This window comes from Clupea harengus, chromosome 24, assembly GCF_900700415.2.
Source record: "Clupea harengus chromosome 24, Ch_v2.0.2, whole genome shotgun sequence".
NCBI classification, from domain to species: Eukaryota; Metazoa; Chordata; class Actinopteri; order Clupeiformes; family Clupeidae; genus Clupea; species Clupea harengus.
Window position 1 is genome coordinate 14693172 of NC_045175.1, and position 21801 is coordinate 14714972.

The 21801-nt window shown below is 40.3% G+C and overlaps 2 protein-coding genes across 2 annotated transcripts in view; both read right to left on the minus strand.

Moving 5' to 3' along the window:
* LOC122128811 (stonustoxin subunit beta-like) overlaps window positions 1–4152 on the minus strand; it is a 9929-nt gene extending 5777 nt beyond the window's left edge. Inside the window, exon 1 of the mRNA XM_042703646.1 lies at window positions 4113–4152. Within this exon, the coding sequence (XP_042559580.1) occupies window positions 4113–4152 (40 nt within the window). The remainder of the gene's footprint in view (window positions 1–4112) is intronic.
* LOC105893559 (NLR family CARD domain-containing protein 3-like) overlaps window positions 1–21268 on the minus strand; it is a gene marked incomplete at its 5' end in the record, with an annotated part of 78133 nt that extends 56865 nt beyond the window's left edge. The window contains 2 exons of the mRNA XM_042703623.1: window positions 17803–19633; window positions 21232–21268. Coding sequence (XP_042559557.1) covers window positions 17803–19633; window positions 21232–21268 — 1868 coding nt within the window. The remainder of the gene's footprint in view (window positions 1–17802; window positions 19634–21231) is intronic.
* Window positions 21269–21801: the final 533 nt, after the last annotated feature.

Sequence of the window (21801 nt, forward strand, 5' to 3'; positions counted from 1 at the left end):
ATTCCAAACACAGCACACCAATACACACACACACACACCACTACACACTCCAAACACAGCACACCAATACACACACACACACACCACTACACACTCCAAACACAGCACACCAATACACACACACACACACACACCACTACACACTCCAAACACAGCACACCAATACACACACACACACTCACACCACTACACACTCCAAACACAGCACACCAATACACACACACACACACACACACACACCCCACTACACACTCCAAACACAGCACCCCAACACACACACACACACACACACAGCTACACATTCCTAACCCTATTCTCCACCTTCAAAACTCTGCCTATTCTCCACCTTCAAAACTCTGCTCTACCCTCCTCCTCCCCCCCCAGCTACTAACCTCACTGCTGATAACTTTGCTTCCTTTTTCACAGAGAAAGTGGCAGCCATCGGGCAACAGTTCGACCAACTGTCCCCCTCCCCTAAGGGCGCAACAGTCAATAGCTCATCTTTTCCTTCTTTCATCCCTCTCAGCGAGAGTGAGGTCTCCAAAATCCTAACAGGTAGCCGTCCAACTACATGCCCGCTGGACCCCATCCCATCCAACATCCTTCAAGCCATATCGCCTGCCGTCTTACCGGCAATAACACAGGTGATTAATGCTTCATTTAATTCTGGAACATTTCCTTCTCTTTTCAAAGTGGCTCGGGTAACGCCGCTGCTCAAGAAGCCGTCTCTCGATCCCACTCAGGTGGAAAACTATCGACCGGTCTCACTTCTCACGCTCCTATCTAAAACCATTGAGAGGGCAGATTCCAAACAGGTCACGAGTTCCTGTCAAAGAACAATCTCCTCGATGGAGGAGACCTTAATGGAGGCCTTAAAAACAGCTAGAGCAGCAGCTCAATCCTCGGCTCTCGTCCTGCTTGACTTATCAGCTGCGTTTGAGACAGTCAACCACCGCATCCTTCTGTCCATACTGTCAAGTATGGGCATTTCTGGCAATGCGCACTCCTGGTTTGAATCCTACCTCACTGGGCGCTCGTTCAACGTGTCATGGCAAGGTCAGCTGTCTGTACCTCACCGCCTCACCACTGGGGTGCCCCAAGGCTCGGTGATGGGACCACTTCTCTTTGCCATTTACACCACCTCGTTGGGCCCTATCATCCGCTCGCATGGTTTTTCCTACCACTGTTATGCCGATGATACTCAACTGTTTCTGTCTTTCCCTCCTGAGGACACCACGGTCTCGGCGCGGATTTCGGACTGTCTCGCTGATATATCCACATGGATGAAAAATCACCACCTTCAGCTGAACCTGGCCAAAACGGAACTGATGGTCTTCCCAGCCAAACAGGTCATCCACCACAACATCAAGATCAATACTGACTCTTTATCTCTTGCTCCATCCAAAACAGCAAGAAACCTCGGGGTCATTATTGATGACCAACTGACCTTCACGGCCCACATCGCCTCTGTCTCCAGGTCGTGCCGCTTTGCGCTATACAACATCCGCAAAATCAGGCCGTACCTAACCCAGTATGCCACCCAGCTGCTGGTGCAAACCTTGGTGAGCTCCTGCCTTGACTACTGCAACGCCCTCCTAACGGGCCTGCCGGCTTGCGTGGTGAAACCACTACAGATGATCCAGAACGCGGCGGCGCGTCTGGTGTTCAACCAACCGAAAAGGGCACACGTCACCCCGCTACTCATCGAGCTCCACTGGCTGCCAGTAGCTGCTCGCATTAAGTTCAAGTCACTTATGCTTGCCTACAGAGTGCTTACTGGTTCTGCTCCCACCTACCTAAATGCTCTTGTAAGGGCAAATGTTACACCCAGGACGCTGCGCTCGTCTAGTGAGCGTCGTTTGGCACTGCCGTCCGTGCAAGCACGGCAATCCAGACTATTTTCATTTGCAGTTCCACTTTGGTGGAACAAACTGCCTAGTACTACCAGAGCAGGGGCGTCCCTCTCTACCTTCAAGAAGCTTTTGAAGACCCAACTCTTCAGAGAGCACCTCCCCTCCTAACTGGCACCTGACTAGCGCTTAACTTGCACTTCAGCAGTTACATTCCTGCACTTCTTTTTCCTCTTTTCTAGGTTGTTGTTTTTCTAATTCTCATGTAAAGTAGTATTTATTGTTACACCATGCTTTTTTATTGCTCTTAGCTTGACTGTTCTCTCCCTTGTACGTCGCTTTGGACAAAAGCGTCTGCTAAATGACTAAATGTAAATGTAAATGTAAATGTAACCCAGCACAACAATACACACACACTGACTACATTCCAAATACAGTACGCCAATACACACACACACACACACACACACACACACACACAACCTCACATTCCAAAGACACCCAGGGCCTCATTTACTAACAGGATTGCGCCCATTTCAGGTGTAAAATAGCGGGTAAAGACATTAAACCCTATTTCCAAAGGAGGCGCATCTGAGTAAAAGCGCAGATTACCGCAACTGGGAAGTGGGTGTGGGAAAGTGGGTGTTCGTCGCAAAAAGATGGGAGGAGATGCGTAAAGTGCGCCTAATTATGTATTAGTAACGAAACAAGAGGTGTTTTAGCATGACATATCAGCTGCTAAATTAAAACTATGTGCCTGCGAGAAATATGAAAAATGTTTATATTTGATATATCATTTAATATAGGCATACAAACAAATAGAATTACAAACTGTCCCACCAGCTAGCTGTTCGGGAAAAGTTCGGCCACGTTTTAAACGGTATTTCATAGTTCAAGCACACCGAGTACAGTGCACACCTTCTGCGTAGGAGTAACTCGTATCTATTCAGGAAAAGTACTTGTACTCGAAGTACACTAACTAAACTACCGGTAAGTAAATTGTAGAGACAGAGCAGAATATTAATTTCACCTTCCATGTTTATTTTGATGTTATAGCCTCTCAAGCGCAAGCTACCCCCAGTGCCATGGCAACCTACAACTACAGTTTTCAAATGTATCTGCCTAGGGCAGCGTTTTTGAAAAGCATGGTTTTCAGTGTTGGAATACGCCTTTTTAAAGTAAGGGGTGTCGTGTATTCCTACCAGACTATTTAACGGGATGCTATGGAGCAGTTAACCTGGATATTAACTATCCTAGCTATCTCTAGCTTAGACCCATCTTAACAGTTTGCAGTTGCCTGTGTGTGATTAACTCATGTTAATATGTGTGAATATGAACTTTCTTGTGAACATAAACTCGTTAATATGAAGCTGCACAGGCACCCTGAGGGGTAACCATAGCAACCCAGACACTCAATGTTCGCTGAAAAGTTTAATTTCCCCAAATCAGCTCACCAATAAAAGACAGTCTTGAATTGAAAGTGATCACAACTTTTAATGTGGACGGAAATGCTAAACGGAGAAATATTTTTGAGTTTCTATATTTACCTGGGTTAGTTTGCTGTAACCTCGTGAACCAAAAGCTCTAATTCTAATTTTAGCTCATCATCCACGGTGGAACACACAGGCTCTTTCTTCCCTATTTTCGCGGAGCGCTAAATAACACTAATGGGCGGTGTTAGGCGCAGATGACGCGACGAGGGTTCTTGTTTGATAAATAGGATGCAAAATACCGTACGTTATTTGCGGTTTGGCAAAGGCGCAGATTAAGCTGCGGTCGCAATGTTAGTAAATGAGGCCCCCAGTGTGTTGTGACGCTCCTGTAAAGGAGACGCACCAAGAGTTCGCAAATCAATCGGACACGCCCCCCTTTTACAATAGCGTGCAGCCAATTAACCAGCCGCGGGTCTTTTTAAAAGAAGATACCTATTTTTGAGTTTGGGAGAAGAAGAGTGAAGTGGAAGGACGAGAGAGCAGTGCAGACAAAACGCCAGTTTCATACCAGATCATCCTGCTAACCAGCTGCGTGTGGAAGTAAGGCGAGAGAAAAGACAGTAGGCTATTGATTTCATTTAGTATTGCTGTGGCCTCAGCCGTGAGCCACTCCGTTGCCCCGGTGCAAATATTTTGTAGTTTCGCCGAGCGACAAACACAAGAAAAGTGACTCTCACAATAGCAACTCTTACTCTAGGAACTTGGAAACCACACGGCCCCGGTGCAAATCCTTCTAGTTTCGCCGAGCGGCAAGACTAATTACTGTTACCTAGGCTACTGTTAATGACTCCTGACTGGTCGAACTTCATCTTTCACCCTTGAAATTTGTTTGGTTTTCCGAACGCATGTTTTGTTTTATGCCGTAGGCAATGCCGAATGTTTGCCCTGTTGACCACGTTAACGGGTATGGTTTGTTTTGTTTAAACTTTTGAAGGAAATGTTTGTATGTGCCAGTGGGCTGTATTTTGTTACACTTTTACGGAAATATTTGTGTTGTATAACAGTAAAAAAAATTCCCCCATGCTGCACACACCTGAACTGTTACCGTTGGTCTAATCAGAGACCAATTCCCAGACCACCTGAACTGTGACCGTTGGTCTCATCACACTCACCTGGCTGCACTCGTCCACACACACACACACACACCCACTCTCACACCCATACTCTCTCATACCCCCTGGCTTCATCTCAATGGAACTTTATCCCACACCAACTTGTATTGCCATTCTTTGAATACTGCATTGTATTATATTTGTTGAAATACTGCATTGTATAATTTTTTTTGTTGAATATATCCATATCCATTGAATATTGAGTCTGACTCTTGCTGAATGTTGCTGTTAAGAATTATTCCTTCATCCCAGTCCAAAAGGGGTTCAATTTAAGCACTGTACTGGAAGGGTAATGGTGTAAATTTAATTTGAGTCCTTTGTAATGACTCTGACTAGTAGTTTAGACCTAGTTAAAACCGTTACAGTGTGTGTGGCTGCCAGCCCTCTACAATAAAATTGCTAAACTTTATTCATGTCTGGTGTTGTGTGTCTCAGAGGGGTCTGAATCAGTGTAAATATTTAGGTCACAGTGATGACATATTCACTATATGGGAAAAGTATAAACTTTATAACAACATCTTTCTCTCCCTGTTCTGATAGTGGTGGTTTCTCATGACATTTGAATCAGCTTTGCATTTCCCCGTCCATGTATATATAGAGATGATTTGTGAGAAGTGACCAAGGGGAGTTGGAGAAATGAGAGGAATGATCTGAAAAATGTCTTAATCAATCTTCATCATCATTAGAGTTTAAATCATTCTTTATTCAGAGAAGAGATGAGTTAAAATATGAGATATGTGTTGGTAACGAATGATGAAAGGGAATGTGATTTGCTGAAACTAGATACTGTGTAACTGTTATTGTGACATACTGTTTAAAAGGTCACTGTTTTCTGTGATCGGGCCTTCAGTTAACATCCCATCTGGTCTGTCATACGTCAACTAGTTTAGTATGAAATGTTGTTTTATTTACCACGTGTTGGCCTGACATAAACACGTGAACAGCTCAATTTAGGTTTGACGCAAAAAACTTTTTTAAAGTGGCAGTTCACCATTAATCAGTGTTGGTCTATGTCATCGTACAGTACTTATCTTTTCAACTGAGTATTAAAAAGACTCTCACTACATAGTACGCAGTACACAAATTAACTACAGATGATTATTAATTTAAATAATGCTTGTCTGTACTTAGTGTATTTGCTATTTGTAATAAGTAAAGAATACAAAATATAGGCAAATGTATTATTATACGGCGACTATAGAATATAGCAAACTCTTTTCAATAATGTGTAGTAAATGAAACGACTAGTTAGTAAAAACAATGTCATATGTTGCAAACAGAATGGGTATTTTTATCTTGTGGTATATGATCGTCACGCCAGCGCTGAGCCCTGCTCCTGCCACGCCCCCTCCTGATTCACCTTCCCAGTCCCCTGATTGGCTGATTACCTGCACCTGTCACTCTCTCCACTATATAAACTCCTCAATCCCTTCACTTCTCTGTCTGACCTCGTTTTAAAAGGACTAAACTCCAGAAGATTTAAGCTCCAGACTCTTCAACTCCTGCGATCGTTTCTGTCTTACTCCCCGACTTGCAGGTCATTCTAATTCTCTGCGTCCTCTCCCTAGCTCCCGTGTTCCAGCGTTCCCGTGCCTTGTTTACCTTATTTTTTCCCCATTAAATCTAAAACCTCCTGAGCTACAGTATGTGTTTTGTTGGTCATTGTGCCTATGGACTTTATCTTCTGAGCGTTATTTACCAGTTTTGCTTTTGTGTTCTCCCTGTTATTTCCCCTGTGTCCCCCTGTACTGGCTGTTTCCAATAAACTCAATCCATTCAGGTCTCTGAGTCGCTTGAAGACCGTGACAATGATGATATGAATTGATCTGAAGAAACATAGTAGCTCATAGTTGATGCACTGATGTGAAGTCATAGAGCTGACTTTTTTTTTACACAAATGAACAATTTGGGGTAGAAGTAACCTACTTACATCGCATTATCTGTGCTTTCCCAAATAACGCATTTGGATGCATCCCCACCCCTTACTGTCCTCTGAGGTGTGTTAAAAATGCTTTGTAAACATCTTAATCTTACTTTCGAGCTGAACACTTCCCAAATTATTTGATATTGGAAATGAAAGCCTTGGGCTCATTAATTGCTGTGACCCTGGCACACACACAGACACACACAGACACACCCCCATCATTGTGAAGTGTGCAGTGAAGACAGACTACAGACTGAACACACAGAACAGATGCCTGTGAATGATTCCAATTCATACAGTTAATGAATAAACCATTAAGACTTACATCTCAGCCAACGTGGTCGAGCTCTGCTTACTGAAGCATGGTCAGTTCTGTAACAGAAACACACAGTCTCACATATACTCTTCTAAAACAGATAAGATCTGCCATTTTTTTCATTTGAATAGTTAATAGTTAAGAGATGAACTAAATGATGTTTTAAGGAAAGATAAATATGTATTACTGTAATAGGAATGTTATTTCTGATAAATCTAATTAAAATGGCTGTAGGAGCAATGGTGAATATTTGATTGCATTGAATGCTGCTGTATTTTGCACTGGTGCCAATTTCTTGCCTAATTGGAACTAGTTTTTACCTTTACCAACTGCCTATTCATTGACTAATCCCTTTGCTACCATATCATTTATTTGGACTTCTGGATTCCTTTGGAGTCCACTTACCTGCCTGACCTCTTATCCTCAGATAATTTATCTGGACCACTTTGCAAAAGGGACAGTTTAAATTCATATTTGCAATATTGGACGCTGTATCAAAGAAGTGACCTACATCTAAGTTGATAAAGTAACTATTTAAATACATCTTCGAAAATACATCACTACACTAGGTATGAAGAAACTGATTTGATCTCACACGAATAATGCAGAAAAGTACAACATTGGGATTTATTTCTACGCTTACTTAAGCTTCTCCAGTTTACAGACAGGATCCTCCAGTCTAACAGATAACAGCTTCAGTCCTGATTTTCCGGGATAATTGTAGCTCAGATCCAGCCCTTTTAGGTGTGAGGGGTTTGAAGAAAGAGCTGAAGCCAGACAAATACAACCCTTTTCTGAGATGAGACAATCAGAGAGCCTAAGAGAGAGAGAGAGAGAGAGAGAGAGAGAGAGAGAGAGAGAGATGGAGATAAAATAGTACACACTACTTCGTTGTCCAAGTAAAACTGAAAAATCTCCTTATCAGCATAATAACTCTTTAGTACCTACATTACTTCATTGTACAGGAAGTCATTACTCAAAAAAAGATTTGTATCAAAAATAATACAAATTTAAATATGAATGAGCTACAGAAACACTTTTAACTAGGACTGATGTTTTCAAAGGAAATGCTCTGGTGCCCTTTACAATAGTGGTTCTCAACAGGGGGACCAGGGCCCAAAAGGGCAACTCAGGGAGCTGTAAGGGCGGCCTTAAGATGATAGGAAATTATTTAAAACCCTGAAATACATGGACATTTGTATGCATAGCTTTTAAAATATACAAACTCATTTATATTCAAAATGAGATTAGAATGAGTCATGAAACATTTGGCCTTCATATTTTGTGTTTTAAGTGAATTGTGGCCCATTATTGAATGCTTCAGTCACAAAACCAAAGTAATTATTCAACTGACATTAACATGTTAGAACTGAATATTGCTGTTTTCCTGCTGTGTCACATAGGAACTCAACATTATTTTGTATCATCTTAATCCGTAACTCATGTTCCTGTGTGCGTTCTCTGCACTCTGTCTCAAACATGGACACCGTGTTCATTAGCATTCAAATGGCTTTTGTGAGGATTCAGGTTCTCCTGTATGCATTTGAACTCCTTCCCCAAGAGGTAGTGTCACCACTCCCCTGTATTCTACCATATGACTGACTGGTATAAATGGTAGCTCCTTCTTACTGTTAAGTAGGCCATTCTCTGAGCAACAAGGTTTGATGGTGTCTCCATGCTGACAACACCAACCTCACTGTCTGCAGTTTGCAGTGGTGACTAGACAGTCCCTAAGAAAGAAGCTGAACTCCAGAATCTCGTATTTAATAACGTATTTAATAATAAACAGGAGGAATTTCAGCAGTGGCGCTAATTCAAAGGCTCTCTCTTTCTGTCATCTTGGCTTAAGCTGACCTAAACATGCCACAGTCAGGCTAGTGACTTTGGGCTTTTAGGGAGGGGCACAAGAGGTGCGCTGGATTTATAACACAGAATGAGAGCATCATGAGAGAATCATCATCATCATCATCATCGTCAGAGAATGGCTATGTATGGCCTTTTAAGAGAATGGCCAGCAACGCATTGTCTTTTGGGATCCCACGTCAATCTACAATATAAAATAATATATTGTGGGAATATGCTTGAATTATCATTTAATATGTCTGCTTTCATGAAACATAGACAATTATGTTGCCTAGATTATGTTGCCTTACCTCATGTCAATCTACAATTTAAAATAACATTTTAAATAACATTTTGCAGTTTATGAATGAAAATAAATGATAAGACAGACCAAGAAATGAGTCTAATATGCTTGAATTATCATTAAATATGCCGTATTTGCATCATGAGAACATCAAAATCTCACACCTTGTGAGCAGAATTTGTTATTGGAGAATTCTCTGCTGTAGATGATTTGAACAGCTGTAGAATGGTACCCTAGTCTTTCTATCTAGGTTAGTCTAAGTTGCAACTTCCAAAGACTTTCACATGAAGTAGCCTAAGCCTTTTTCAATTCAGAGTTTGTGTAAAATAACCAAAGAATCTCCTTTACATGCTGTTTTTAAAAGGTCAGTTTAAATAAAAAATGCTGTGGGGTGTAATTATGCCTTTTGCACTATTATAACTATGTATAAACACTATAATAACACCTCTGGATGATAAAAACATAACCTACATTTAGGTGATTCCCTTTAAAAGGCCTTTGTCCCTCTTCCAAGCATAAAAACACAGGTGCCAGTAACGCTGAAACTAATGCAACAGTCCTGCTATTAATCTTGTCTTAATGAAGGGCACAGTGTTCAGTATTTGTTGTTGTACTAATATGGAGAGCTGTTGATCCTGTGTATTCATTTTGGGGGCTGCAGTTTGAGGTGCTGTTGAATTATATTGCATTGCAGGCCTACTTAGTTTAAAAATAACAACCACTTGTTTCTATTATTTTGGCCAGCCTATTTCAATCAGTGAAGCTAGCCAAAATTCAATACAGTTTAACAAAACCACAAACTACATCCTTCAAAATGATGGCATAGTTGAATCGGCACCTCTCATGAAGTAAACATTACAATAATCATGAAGGTGGATATATCGAAGGGCTGTTGCACTAGACTGCATTCGTTTTCACTAAATAAACATGATCAACTGGCAACTGAGTGTATGTTCTCATGTTTAAATGCAAACCCATTAAAAATTTTATATAGGCCTTATATATGTATATAAGTATTGTTGACAGCAATAATGTCCATATCACAATGAAATCGTTTTTGAGAAAATATCAGGGCAGAATTATTCCATTCCATTCCATTTGGATACGGTATTCTTGCTGTTTGCCTGGCCACATTTACATCATGCCATTTTAAAAGTTACTTCAGACACACAATGTCAGCTTCAATGGTTTTTCAGCCCTAATAAGTGACCAGAAGATGTCACTATTGCAATACATTTCTATGTTCCAGTCACAGAATACCTTTTAATAGTGCACCTCTGTGGATCTGTACTGGTTCCTCCCGCCTCCTCCCCCATCCTCCATTCTCAAAATATACTGATAGTGTTATTAGAATATAGTATGCGAAAATATTCAACACTATACTCGTTTGATACAAATTACATAACCATTGTATGAGGCCAATCAAATACAAATGATAAAATACTATTCTGCATTTTAATTATACAGTATATTTTACAAACAGCTAGTAATACTGCCCATCCCTGGTATATTCACCTTTTATGATAAGGGATCACCTAAAGTGCTCTATGTAACCAGTAAACTGTCTAGCCTTTTGCTGTTAATCGTGTCACATTATCTCTGCCTCGCCAATGTTTGTCTGTTTTCCATCTGCAGTATATATGAGAGCATGCATGCATGTTATCCCATCAATTGTAGAGGTATCTGAATAGGCTGAAATGAACCAATCTTAGTTGTACAAGTGTAGATAAGTTGCTAAATGGATCTGTTTCAGTCCCACAACTGTGTTCTGCTTATACCACTGCCTTTCATACACAAACAACTGATACATTTAAAGTTTAAAAAACTCATGACCTTTACCACACACAACTCTCCCTGCTGGTCTATGTAGGGGCAGCCCCTCTACCCACTTCTCTCCACGCTGGTCTATGTAGGGCTAGCCCCTCTACCCACTTCTCTCTACGCTGGTCTATGTAGGGGCAATGTCTCTACTCACACTATCTTTCCAACTAAAGGGAACCTTTCTGCAGGTGTATATATACAGACCAATACCTCTGCTCACTCTGGGAGAAGCACCTTCTACTTAATGGTGAGCTGCCTTTTGCTGTACCTGTAATTGTGTCACATTATCTCTGCCTGCCCATTGGTTCTCTGTGTTCCATCTGCAGTACATATGGAAGCTACACTTGATCTGAAGTCACTGTCCAATTGTCCATCTAGATCCATTTGTAACTTTTATTCGACCTAGGTCCTTTGCTGTCTAGTTTTGCTAATTAGTAGTGTCAAATGGGCAATGTTGAGCGCACGGTACTGTTACCTTTTCACTATTATTTCACTTACCACCTTTGGTGGATGGTTGTTTGGGTGGTTATAGCCGCTGTATGATAAACTGATACTTATCGCTATGATGAGCAGAAGCCCCCCAAACTAAGCCATTCTGCCAAAGATTACTGTTGTATCCTTCTCAATACTCTAATTACTTGTAAATTGTTACTAAATGAGAGTGGTCCTGACTAAATTGAAAATGCATCAGTTCCCATAGATCTATCATCCTCCATTTTAGGAGTTGGAAGGATAGGAAAAAACAGGATTTATCTAATAGTGTGCATTCAGAAAGTCTGTATAACAACATAACAAAAGACTAAATATTACTTTAAAATGAAAGGTGATGCTGTTCACAAAGTGTCCTGAGATATCAATAGAAATGTAAGGGTAGAGGCTACTAAAAGTGCTGCTGAGCTTTCCCATAGATTTCTAAATGCACTACTACATTTTATATGACAGTAATGGCATACTAATACACAAACATGATCTACCCCTATATTGCCACAGTCCTCACAGTTTCCTAATATTAATGCCCACAGCAGTCTGTAAAAAGGAGTAACACACACCTCACATTCCTCTACAGGTCTCAATTCATTCATGTGCACACTAATTGAGTTTTTCTCCACCAAATTCCTCATTCATATGTACACTACAACCAGAGGCGGTTTGTCCATAAGGGTGATTTGGGCAACGCACTGCCAAACGGGAGTCCAAGAATTGGTACGAAAGAAAATCGGGGCTAGCAGGCTGTGAAGTGGCTAACGTGGTCTGTATTCCTATAAACCACTGTCACTTTTCATAGGTTTCACAGTGTGAATGTTCACTACTTGCACTCACTCAGTTATTTTCTATCTAATGACTTATTTTGCTTTTTGTAAGCCAATATTTTCAAGATCAGTCAATAAATATTGTTGGTTTTGACTTATATGTTGCCCATTTCTTTATGTTGTTACTGGACATTTCATGTGTCCTGTTAAACAACTTTTGAATAATGTGAATAATGAATAAATGGGATAATTCATTTTTGCTTATGAAGGCTCCGGGATGCAACTTTCTTCCATAGCTTTCCACCTGTAACTAGCTACTCTATGTAGCTAAAGGGAATATCTTTCTGTTGTGTGCTGCTATCTAGTGGACAAAAAGGTATTGCCATATAAATTAATCAGCTAACCACAAATTGATACAATTGTCTTGCTTAATGTACCCACTGAATGGGTCGCCTTAATAATTACCCCCTGAGAATATTTTCAAGAGCCGCCACTGACTACAACTACAACAAGAGGTGTACAGAGACGTAAGTATCTCCATCTGTATCTGTATCTGTTCGACCAACAACATTGTCTGTCTTTGAATCTGTATTCAGATAGAAAACTTGGAGTGAGCATGGTTTATACCAGAAGTTACGTTAAATAAAAAATTGTATTCCAAAATCCATCATTTTCCATATATCCATCATCCTCTATTTGAGGTGTTGGAAGGATGGGAAAAAAACAGCAGAAACTCTGAGAGGGATGAGACACTCAAAATGAACAGGTATAAATTGAATTAGAATCTTATGTGAAGGGAAGCAGAAAAAAGGTATACTGTTAAAAGTCAGCAACATTAGCAGAGTCTGGTTATCAATATATTTCACATTTACATTTAGCAGATGCTTTTATCCAGAGCGGCGTACTACGCTTATATAACAATATAAATCATATTTAAGGGTTACATATATAAATCAGAAAATTCATGACAAGAAGGACATGTATAACACCAACCTTAATGTCTGCAGTTTGCAGTGAGGACTAGACAGTCCGTTAGAGAGAAGCTGAATTCCAGAATCTCCCAGGTCATTGTTACACAGATCCAGCTCTGTCAGGGAGTTTGGTGACTGTAGAACAGTAGCCACAATTCCACAGGACTTATCTGTGAGAGTACATTCAGCAAGTCTGCAAAACATAGTGACAAAAGACAAAATAAAACACAAACATGATCCACCCCTATATTGCCAGAGTCCTCACAGTTCCCTCATATACATGTCTACAGCAGCCTGTAAAAAGGAGTAACACACAACTCACATTCCTCTACAGGTCTCAGTTCATTGATGTGTACACTACTTTAGTATGTTTTCCCAACAATCCTTAAGTTTTAAAAATGAACTTCTAAATTTAACATGACATTCATGACATATATTGTTACATGAAGAGCTTCAACCCGTCATGCCACTACACAGTTCATTCATGTGCACAATACACCTACACACTAGTGGTGTAGAGAGACGCCATTATCTGCATCTGTTGAACCAATAACATTATCTATCATTCAGATAGAAGAACAGGGTTTATACCTGAAGTTATGTAGAATCGAGCAAGCTTTGCATCTTCTATGCTAATATTAATTTACAATGCAATTGCTGTGCTCTCAAAACATCATCATCATACTGCTCTTTTCATCTCTCTCTTTGTACCCCCCCCCCCCGCCTTCTAACTGGTGAACATGGAATAATAATAACAACTAAAAAAGTTTGCCATTGGACCCTAAATCAGAATTCCGTTCTATTCCAGAACTCCATTATGGCTGATGGCTACATACAGAAAATAGCAGTTGTTTCCATCGCATTATTTTTGCCTTTCCTCATTAACATATATATATAGATATATCCCTAATACTCTCACACACACACACACACACAAACAAACACACACATATAAATGCAAAAAAAAATATGTTTCCTTCACTGATAGTTACCATGGCATAACACTATTCACCACATAGTGTGTCTATGTTCTGTATGTAGCCATACTACCAGATACTTACACCTACATACTTTTTCACAGTAGGCCTTACCAAGAGTCAGGCTACAGGCCTCTTTGTAGATCAGGTGAGATAAAATCAACAGAAACACCTATCAAGACTTAGTGCTATTTTTACATTTACTTCTGATTAATTACAACATTCTTAATGGCTGAATGCCTAAAGGAACCTATTCATTCCCTTTCTGCAGTGAAAAGTAAAATAAGGGTCCACAATTCTTGTGAAATCTTGTTGATAATTTAGATCAACTTCCAATCATTTTACACTCCTCCCTTCCATGCTCCTGAGGCAATGTGTTGATTGGCTGGAAAAGTGCCTGGTTCAGTCAGATCCACTATGTTTGTTTCACATTTACAGAGCCAGGACTGTGAACAAACACTGGAGTATATTTTGAGCCTGTTCACACAAAGAACAGGCTGCTAAAGCATTGAGGAACAATTCACTGAATTTGACCAAAAAGATCTGGCGTCAGACATTTAATCAGTCAGATGGATTAGTCATTTTTGTGATTTGACCAACCTATAGAACATTTGATTTCAGACCCAAGTACAGTGATGTAGGCAGGGTAAGATGTTCACTGGTACATTTACAAGAAAATGTGTTAGTTAAGGGCTACAGAAATAATCAGAAAATGAATGACAATAAGGACATGTATAACACCAACCTTAATGTCTGCAGTTTGCAGTGGGGACTAGACAGTCCGTTAGAGAGAAGCTGAAATCCAGAATCTCCCAGGTCACTGTTACACAGGTCCAGCTCTGTCAGGGAGTTTGGTGACTGTAGAACAGTAGCCACAATTCCAAAGGACTTATCTGTGAGTTTGCATTCAGCAAGTCTGCAAAACATAGTGACACATGACATAATAGTAATCTGGAATTACAAAAAAGCAATACCTTTCTGAAGGTGTCCTGATAAATCATTATAATGAAAGGTTAAATATTCCATTTACATTACATTTAGTCATCTAGCAGACACTTTTATCCAAAGTGACGTACAAGGGACAGAACAATCAAGCTACGAGCAATAGAGACCTAGTGTAACAATAAATACTATTTTACATAAAAAACAGAAAAAAGCTCTGGTAGTGCTAGGCAGCTCGTTCCACCAACGTGGAACTACGAATGAGAATAGTCTAGATTGCCGTACTTGCACAGACGGCAGTGCTAAACGATCCCATTAGACAAGCGCAACATCCTGTGGGTTAACTTTTGCCCTTACAAGAGCATTTAAGTAGGTGGGAGCAGAACCAGCAATCACTCTGTAAGCAAGCACACGTGACTTGAACTTAATGCGAGCAGCTAGCAGCCAGTGGAGCTCAATGAGTAGCGGGGTGACGTGTGCCCTTTTCGGTTGGTTGAACACCAGACGCGCCATGGCGTTCTGGATCATCTGTAGTGGTTTCACCACGCATGTCGGCAGGCCCGTTAGGAGGGAAATCACTAAGGTTTGTACCAGCAGCTGGGTGGCATACTGGGTTAGGTACGGCCTGATTTTGCAAATGTTGAATAGAGCGAAGCGGCATAACCAAGAGACAGCGGCAATGTGGTCGGTGAATGTTAGTTGACACCTCGATTTCTTGCTGCTTTGGATGGAGCATATGATAAGGAGTCAATTTGTATATCGATGTTGCGGTGTATAGCCTGTTTGGCTGGAAAGACCAACAGTTCCATTTTAGCTAGATTAAGTCGAAGATGGTAATCCTTCGTCCATGTGGATATATCAGAGAGACAATCCGAGATCCATGCCGAGACAGTGGTGTCGTCAGGAGGGAAAGACAGATACAGTTGGGTATCATATGCATAGAAGTGATATGAAAAACCTTCTGAGTGGATGATTCGGCCCAACGAGGTGGTGTAAATGGCAAAGAGAAGTGGTCCTAACACCAAGCCCTGTGGTGAGGTACAGACAGCTGACCTTGCCATGACACGTTGAATGAGCGTCCAGTGAGGTAAGATTCAAACCAGGAGTGTGCCCTGCCAGAAATGCCCATACTTGACAGTATAGACAGATGGATGCGGTGGTTGACTGTGATTGGGATCGAGAGATGCCTTTTTGAGAAGTGGTGTTACCCAAGCCACTTTGAAAAAGAGGGAAATGTTCCAGAAGTAAATTAAGCATTAATCACATGTGTGATTGCTGGTAAGACGGTAGGCGATATGGCTTGAAGGATGTTGGATGGGATAGGATCCAAAGGGCATGTAGTAGAATGGCTACATGTTAGGAGTTTGGAGACCTCACTCTCAGTGAGAGGGGTGAAAGAAGGAAAATATTCCAGTTGAAGTAGGGCTGCGTTTTCCCTTTAGATTTCTAAATGCACTGCTACATTTTACATGACAGTAATGGCATACTAATACACAAACTGTCACAGAACATCAAGGCTTAGATGGGTGTTTTCCGGAAAAAGCAGAGTTTATTTGAGGATCCAGCCAGGGAATATGGGAAAAGTCACACACAGGGCGGACTCACAAACAAATGGGGAACACGATCAGCAGTATGAATGACTAACAAGAACAAGACTAGGCAGGAACAGACATAACGAAAACTACATATAGTCTAACTTTGGAACTACAGGATCACAAGACAATTCTAAGAACTTATATAACTGAACAGAACTCAGGAATACACGTTCAATGAAAAGACTAAGACAAGGATTATACAGAAACGAAATACTAAGATACAGAAACCAAAACCACACAGAGTCAAGCTTTGGAATTACACAAAGATGGACAAACGTTATGAACTCAAAAGGCTAACAAGAATCAAAACTAAGATAAATGGCGTTGAACTCCAGTAAACGCAAACGCGACAATAAGTAAATTAGGATTTAACTCACGGATACTACAAGGGCTAACAATGGAGATCTATGGAATAAACTTTGAACATAAGCACAAGAACCAGGAAAAACCTGCACGCAGGGGTGCAGAACAATACAGAGACAGTCACAGAAGACCTGGGGTCGTGGGCACGGAGCTACGGAGCGATCTGGGAAATTGCGGAATCAGGAAATGCTGGCGTGGAATACTGGAGACACGCCACTGGCGGGAGTGGGATCCCGTAGACCAGGAACTTGCTGGAGTCGAAACCCAGCGGACAAGGAAAGCTCTGAAGTTGTCTCCCAGGAGTCGGAATCCTGGGAAAGCTAGAAGTCGGTGGAAGCTGGTCGTTTTGGGCAATAACTACGTACATGTATTGACATTCATGTGCACACTACTCCTACACACTAGTGGTGTAGATTTCATATTGGCATATAACTTATAACTATAAATTATGAAATGTATTTCTCATAATGTTCTTATCATCTCTATCTTTGACCACAAGTCCATCAAAGCAACTGTGTAACTGTGTAACTACACATTCGTAGAAGCATATTTCGGCCTTTACACCTACATACTTTTTTACTGTAGGCCTCACTGAGAGACAGTGGATAATTTGGACATAACTAGATAAGTAGATCAATAGAATAAATCCACATATCAGTCCAGACCAGTTACCTATTAGTAATCTATTTGTGAATCCTGACTTTACTGTGTTAATCAAAGGGCAGACTTAAATACTAAAAGTGAAACTTACATTAAAATGTATGCAATGCAATGATGTGAAGTGTCATTTCATGCCAAGTTATCAACCTGCAGTGAAAATGGAATATTTATCTTCTATATCATGACTCATTTATGCATTCATGCATCTGCTGGTATCTTTACATGTTTCATACTGTACGTCAGCAGTAGATAGCAGTGACATCAAAACTATGAATCAGTCATGCACAGTTCTGTAGTGGAAGGGACATAATCAACACAAGTTCACATTTTGTCACAAATAACAATGAAAAAATAAGTTCATCCATCTCCATTAGAAACTCACCGTGCCCTTCTGTAGCATCTCACAGCAGGGAGCAATCTCCTGCGTCCCTCATCTGATGTGTTGTATTTCTTCAGGTCAAACTCTTCCAGCACCTCCTCAGACATCAGAAGCATGTGGGCCAGTGCTGAACAGTGGGCAGGAGACAATTTCTGTTTGATGTTCTTTGACTCCAGATATTTTGTCATTTCTTTGTGCATGGAATGATCGTTCATTTCAAATAAGCAGTGGAAAAGATTGATGCATCGTTCAGGAGAGAGATCTTCCCTGTTGAGCTTCTTAATGTATTGACATATTTCCTTGACACTCTTTGAGCTGCTGTATTCATGGTTCAGTAGACCTTTCAAAAGTCCCTGATTGCTCTCCAGAGAGATGCCCATAAGGAATCGAAGGAAAAGATCCAGGTGTCCATTCCTGCTCTTCAAAGCCTCATCCACTGCACTCTTGAGTAACACATGTAAATGATCTTGAGATTGTAAGCCCAGAACTGATTGAAGAGATGATAAAAAATGACTGGGTTTATGTTCTTCACTGAGGAGGGATTTCAGTGCCTGAAGGTTCTTGGTCACATAAGAGTGAAACACAAACACAGCTGCCAGAAACTCCTGGATGCTCAGATGCACAAAGCAGTAGACCTTCCTCTGGTGAAACACAGATTCTTCCTTGAAGATTTCAGTGCACATGCCAGAGTACACTGAGGCTTCACTGACATCAATGCCACACTCTTTCAGATCTCCCTCGTAAAACATCAGATTGCCATTCTCTAGATTAATGAAAGCCAGTTCTCCAAGCTTGAGTAAAATTTCCTTCTGAGATTTTAGAAGTTTCTCTTCATCTGTCTCAGTTCCACTCTGATACTTCTGATCCTTCCTTCTGGTCTGGATGAGCAAGAAGCGTATGAACATCTCAGTCAGAGTTTTGGGAATGTCTTTAGTGTTGTCCAGCATCTGCTGAAGTACAGTGGCTGCAATCCAACAGAAGACTGGAATGTGGCACATGATTTGGAGACTCCTGGATGCCTTAATGTGTGAGATGATTCTGCTGGCCTGACTCTCATCACTGATTCTCTTCCTGAAGTACTCTTCCTTCTGTGGGTCATTGAACCCTCGTACTTCTGTGATCTGATCGATGCGCTGAGCAGGAATTTGACTGACTGCTGCTGGTCGTGAGGTTATCCAGATGTGTGCAGAGGGAAGCAGAGTTCCCTGAATGAGGCTCGTCATCAGAACATCCACTGATGATGTTTGTTTTAAATCAGATATCATGTTCTGTTGGTAATTCAGAGGTAATCGACTCTCATCCAAACCATCAAAGATGAACACAACCTGACAGTTGTTGTATTCTTCACTATCCTTCAGCTCCTTCAGTTCAGGATGGAAGTCAAGCAGAAGCTTGTGAAGACTATACTGATCACTCCTGACCAAATTCAGCTCACGGAAAGGAAGGGGAAACATGAAGTCTACATTCTGATTGGCTACCCCATCTATCCAATCAAGAATGAACTTCTGCACTGACACTGTTTTCCCAATGCCAGCAACACCTTTGGTCATCACAGTTCTGATGTTCTTCTCCTGACCAGGTAAGGGCTTGAAGATGTCATTGCAATTGATTGGTGTGTCTTCGGTAGTTTGTGCTCTGGATGCTGATTCTACCTGCCAAACCTCATGTTCCTTATTCACCCCTTCACTCTCTCCCTCTGTAATGTAGAGCTCTGTGTAGATCTTATTGAGGAGTGTCTCAGCTCCTGATTTGATGATACCTTCAGATATGTTCTCAAACCTCCTCTTCAGACTGGCTTTATGCTTCTCTATAACTCTCCTTAGGACTTCATCAGCTGTTTATCATGGACAAAAAAACTATTAGTATCATGTGTTTGATGAATCACAATATTTATTCTTATCTGTGATTGCTTCAGCCAAATTATCATTGGCCTTCCAGACACAAATATTCATTGTCTTTTCACTACTGTTGCTCCTTACAAATTAAAATGGTAATTTTCTGATCTGCTGTAGAGCTACAGTCTAAAACCCTGTCTGATGATCTAGCACTACACTTAGCCTTCTTAAACACATTTGTTACAGTAATGATGTTGTAGTATTACATAATATGTTAATTATACTGTATATTAATACATTTATTATAATAATGCATAATTATAATATGAATTCTCTCACTGAATGGCAAAACAGAAAAAAGTCAATGATTTAATGTAAATAAGTTTATGTTCCAGTGTAAATGCTATATGGTCCAAAGGCTTGAAGTTCCCGACCCCTGCTCTAGACAAGCTTATGTTGTGTTTGCAACATGGTAAGACTTGTTGAGGTATCGGTCATAATTGACCAGACTGATATAAATGTCAGTATGCTTTTTAAAAACATTTGATTTAGATTTAGGGTTAGGGTTTACATTTGGATTTAAACCTTTTTAACAATGCAAGTAATTGTTTGACAATTTCACTGACAAGTTTTAAAGTTATCCAAAAAAAGTTTTATTAAAAATAAGGGACATTCCAAGACTACTTGAACATACATATAACCAGTACAAATCAAAATATCAGGATTATTTATGTTTTATGTATTTCATTTTTTTTAAACAATTAGCAACACATATTTAGAGTATGAAGAAAATATATATCATATCATACTACAGTTTAATAACACAAGTATCTTTGGTCAAACATGACCAAACAAATGACCAAACACTATTCAAACACTTTGATGTTGCCATGAAATGTAATTTCTGTGTATAAAAGCACATCAATGTGTTCTTCATTATCAGTTTAAGTCCATGCGTAAAAACAACAATGACAACAATAATAACTCATATATTCATATACTGTTTTTTTCTCTCCTTTAAGAACAATCTTGTATCACTATTTTTGTAACGCTCTGTCAGCTGAAAAGGTTCCTGACCACTGTCTTATAAGCTACTCCAGTAACACTTTATATGAAGTCTGCATCTATAAGTAGATAGACATCTTATATAATCTTTATATAAGTCTGCATATTATGTATTTGCTGTAAAGCGCTTTGACCTGCATTCTTTTGCATGAAAGGTGCTATATAAATAAAGTTTTATTATTATTATTATTATTATTATAAGTTCCTATGATGTCTTATAAAGAAGCTATGTCATTGTAACACTCATTATAACTATGTTTATGTCTTCACAATGACTCATAACCAACTTTATGATTAATTAGGTCAGTTAATTATAAATGGTTATAATTTAAGACAGAATAATGCACTATAAATATATGACCATTAGACAGAGAGAGTTTTTGTCTCCCTGCTGCCTTTTGTGCCTACCCTAGGAGACCCTTGACACGGTTACCCTTTGACAATAATGCATTATAAATATGTGATCATTAGAAAGTGCTACCGTAACTCCTTCATCAGATCTGATAAAAGTAAATCATCAGGAAACCCTCACCTAGTTTGCTCCTTCTGTCTGGTGTGTGTTCAGTGTGCAGGTGTCTGCTGCTTTCTACCGTGTCTGTGTGTTCATCCAGAAGAGGCTGTAGTGGAGGATGAGTTCTGCATACATAGAGAGGGATACATAGACAGTTTATTGTTTCATAATATGTCAGTTTTCCACAATTATTGTGACTTACCCCTGAAGAACTGAAGACTATGAATGTCTATCTACATGGCTTGCCTTAGGTACATACAGATTAAGATGAGCTGTCAGAAATCAGCTGACTCAATGTGAATATAGACATGGTAGGTGTTGATGTGACAGCAGAGGAAAAGAGGAATCTCCTGTGGCGAGGAGGGGTAAGGTATTGGCATTGGGGCACAAGTACTTCACATATGTAAAACTGCATGACATAATGAGGGTGAATGGAATTCCAGCTACTTCCCCCCTCATGAAACAAAGAGTGCCAAAGAGAGCCATGTGTTGCTGCTTAATATGGGCGGTGTAGACGTCAGCGACCACATGCTGAGTTATAACTGAATGAGCAGCCGTACTAAGAAATAATAGGAGTCGTGTTTCACTTCT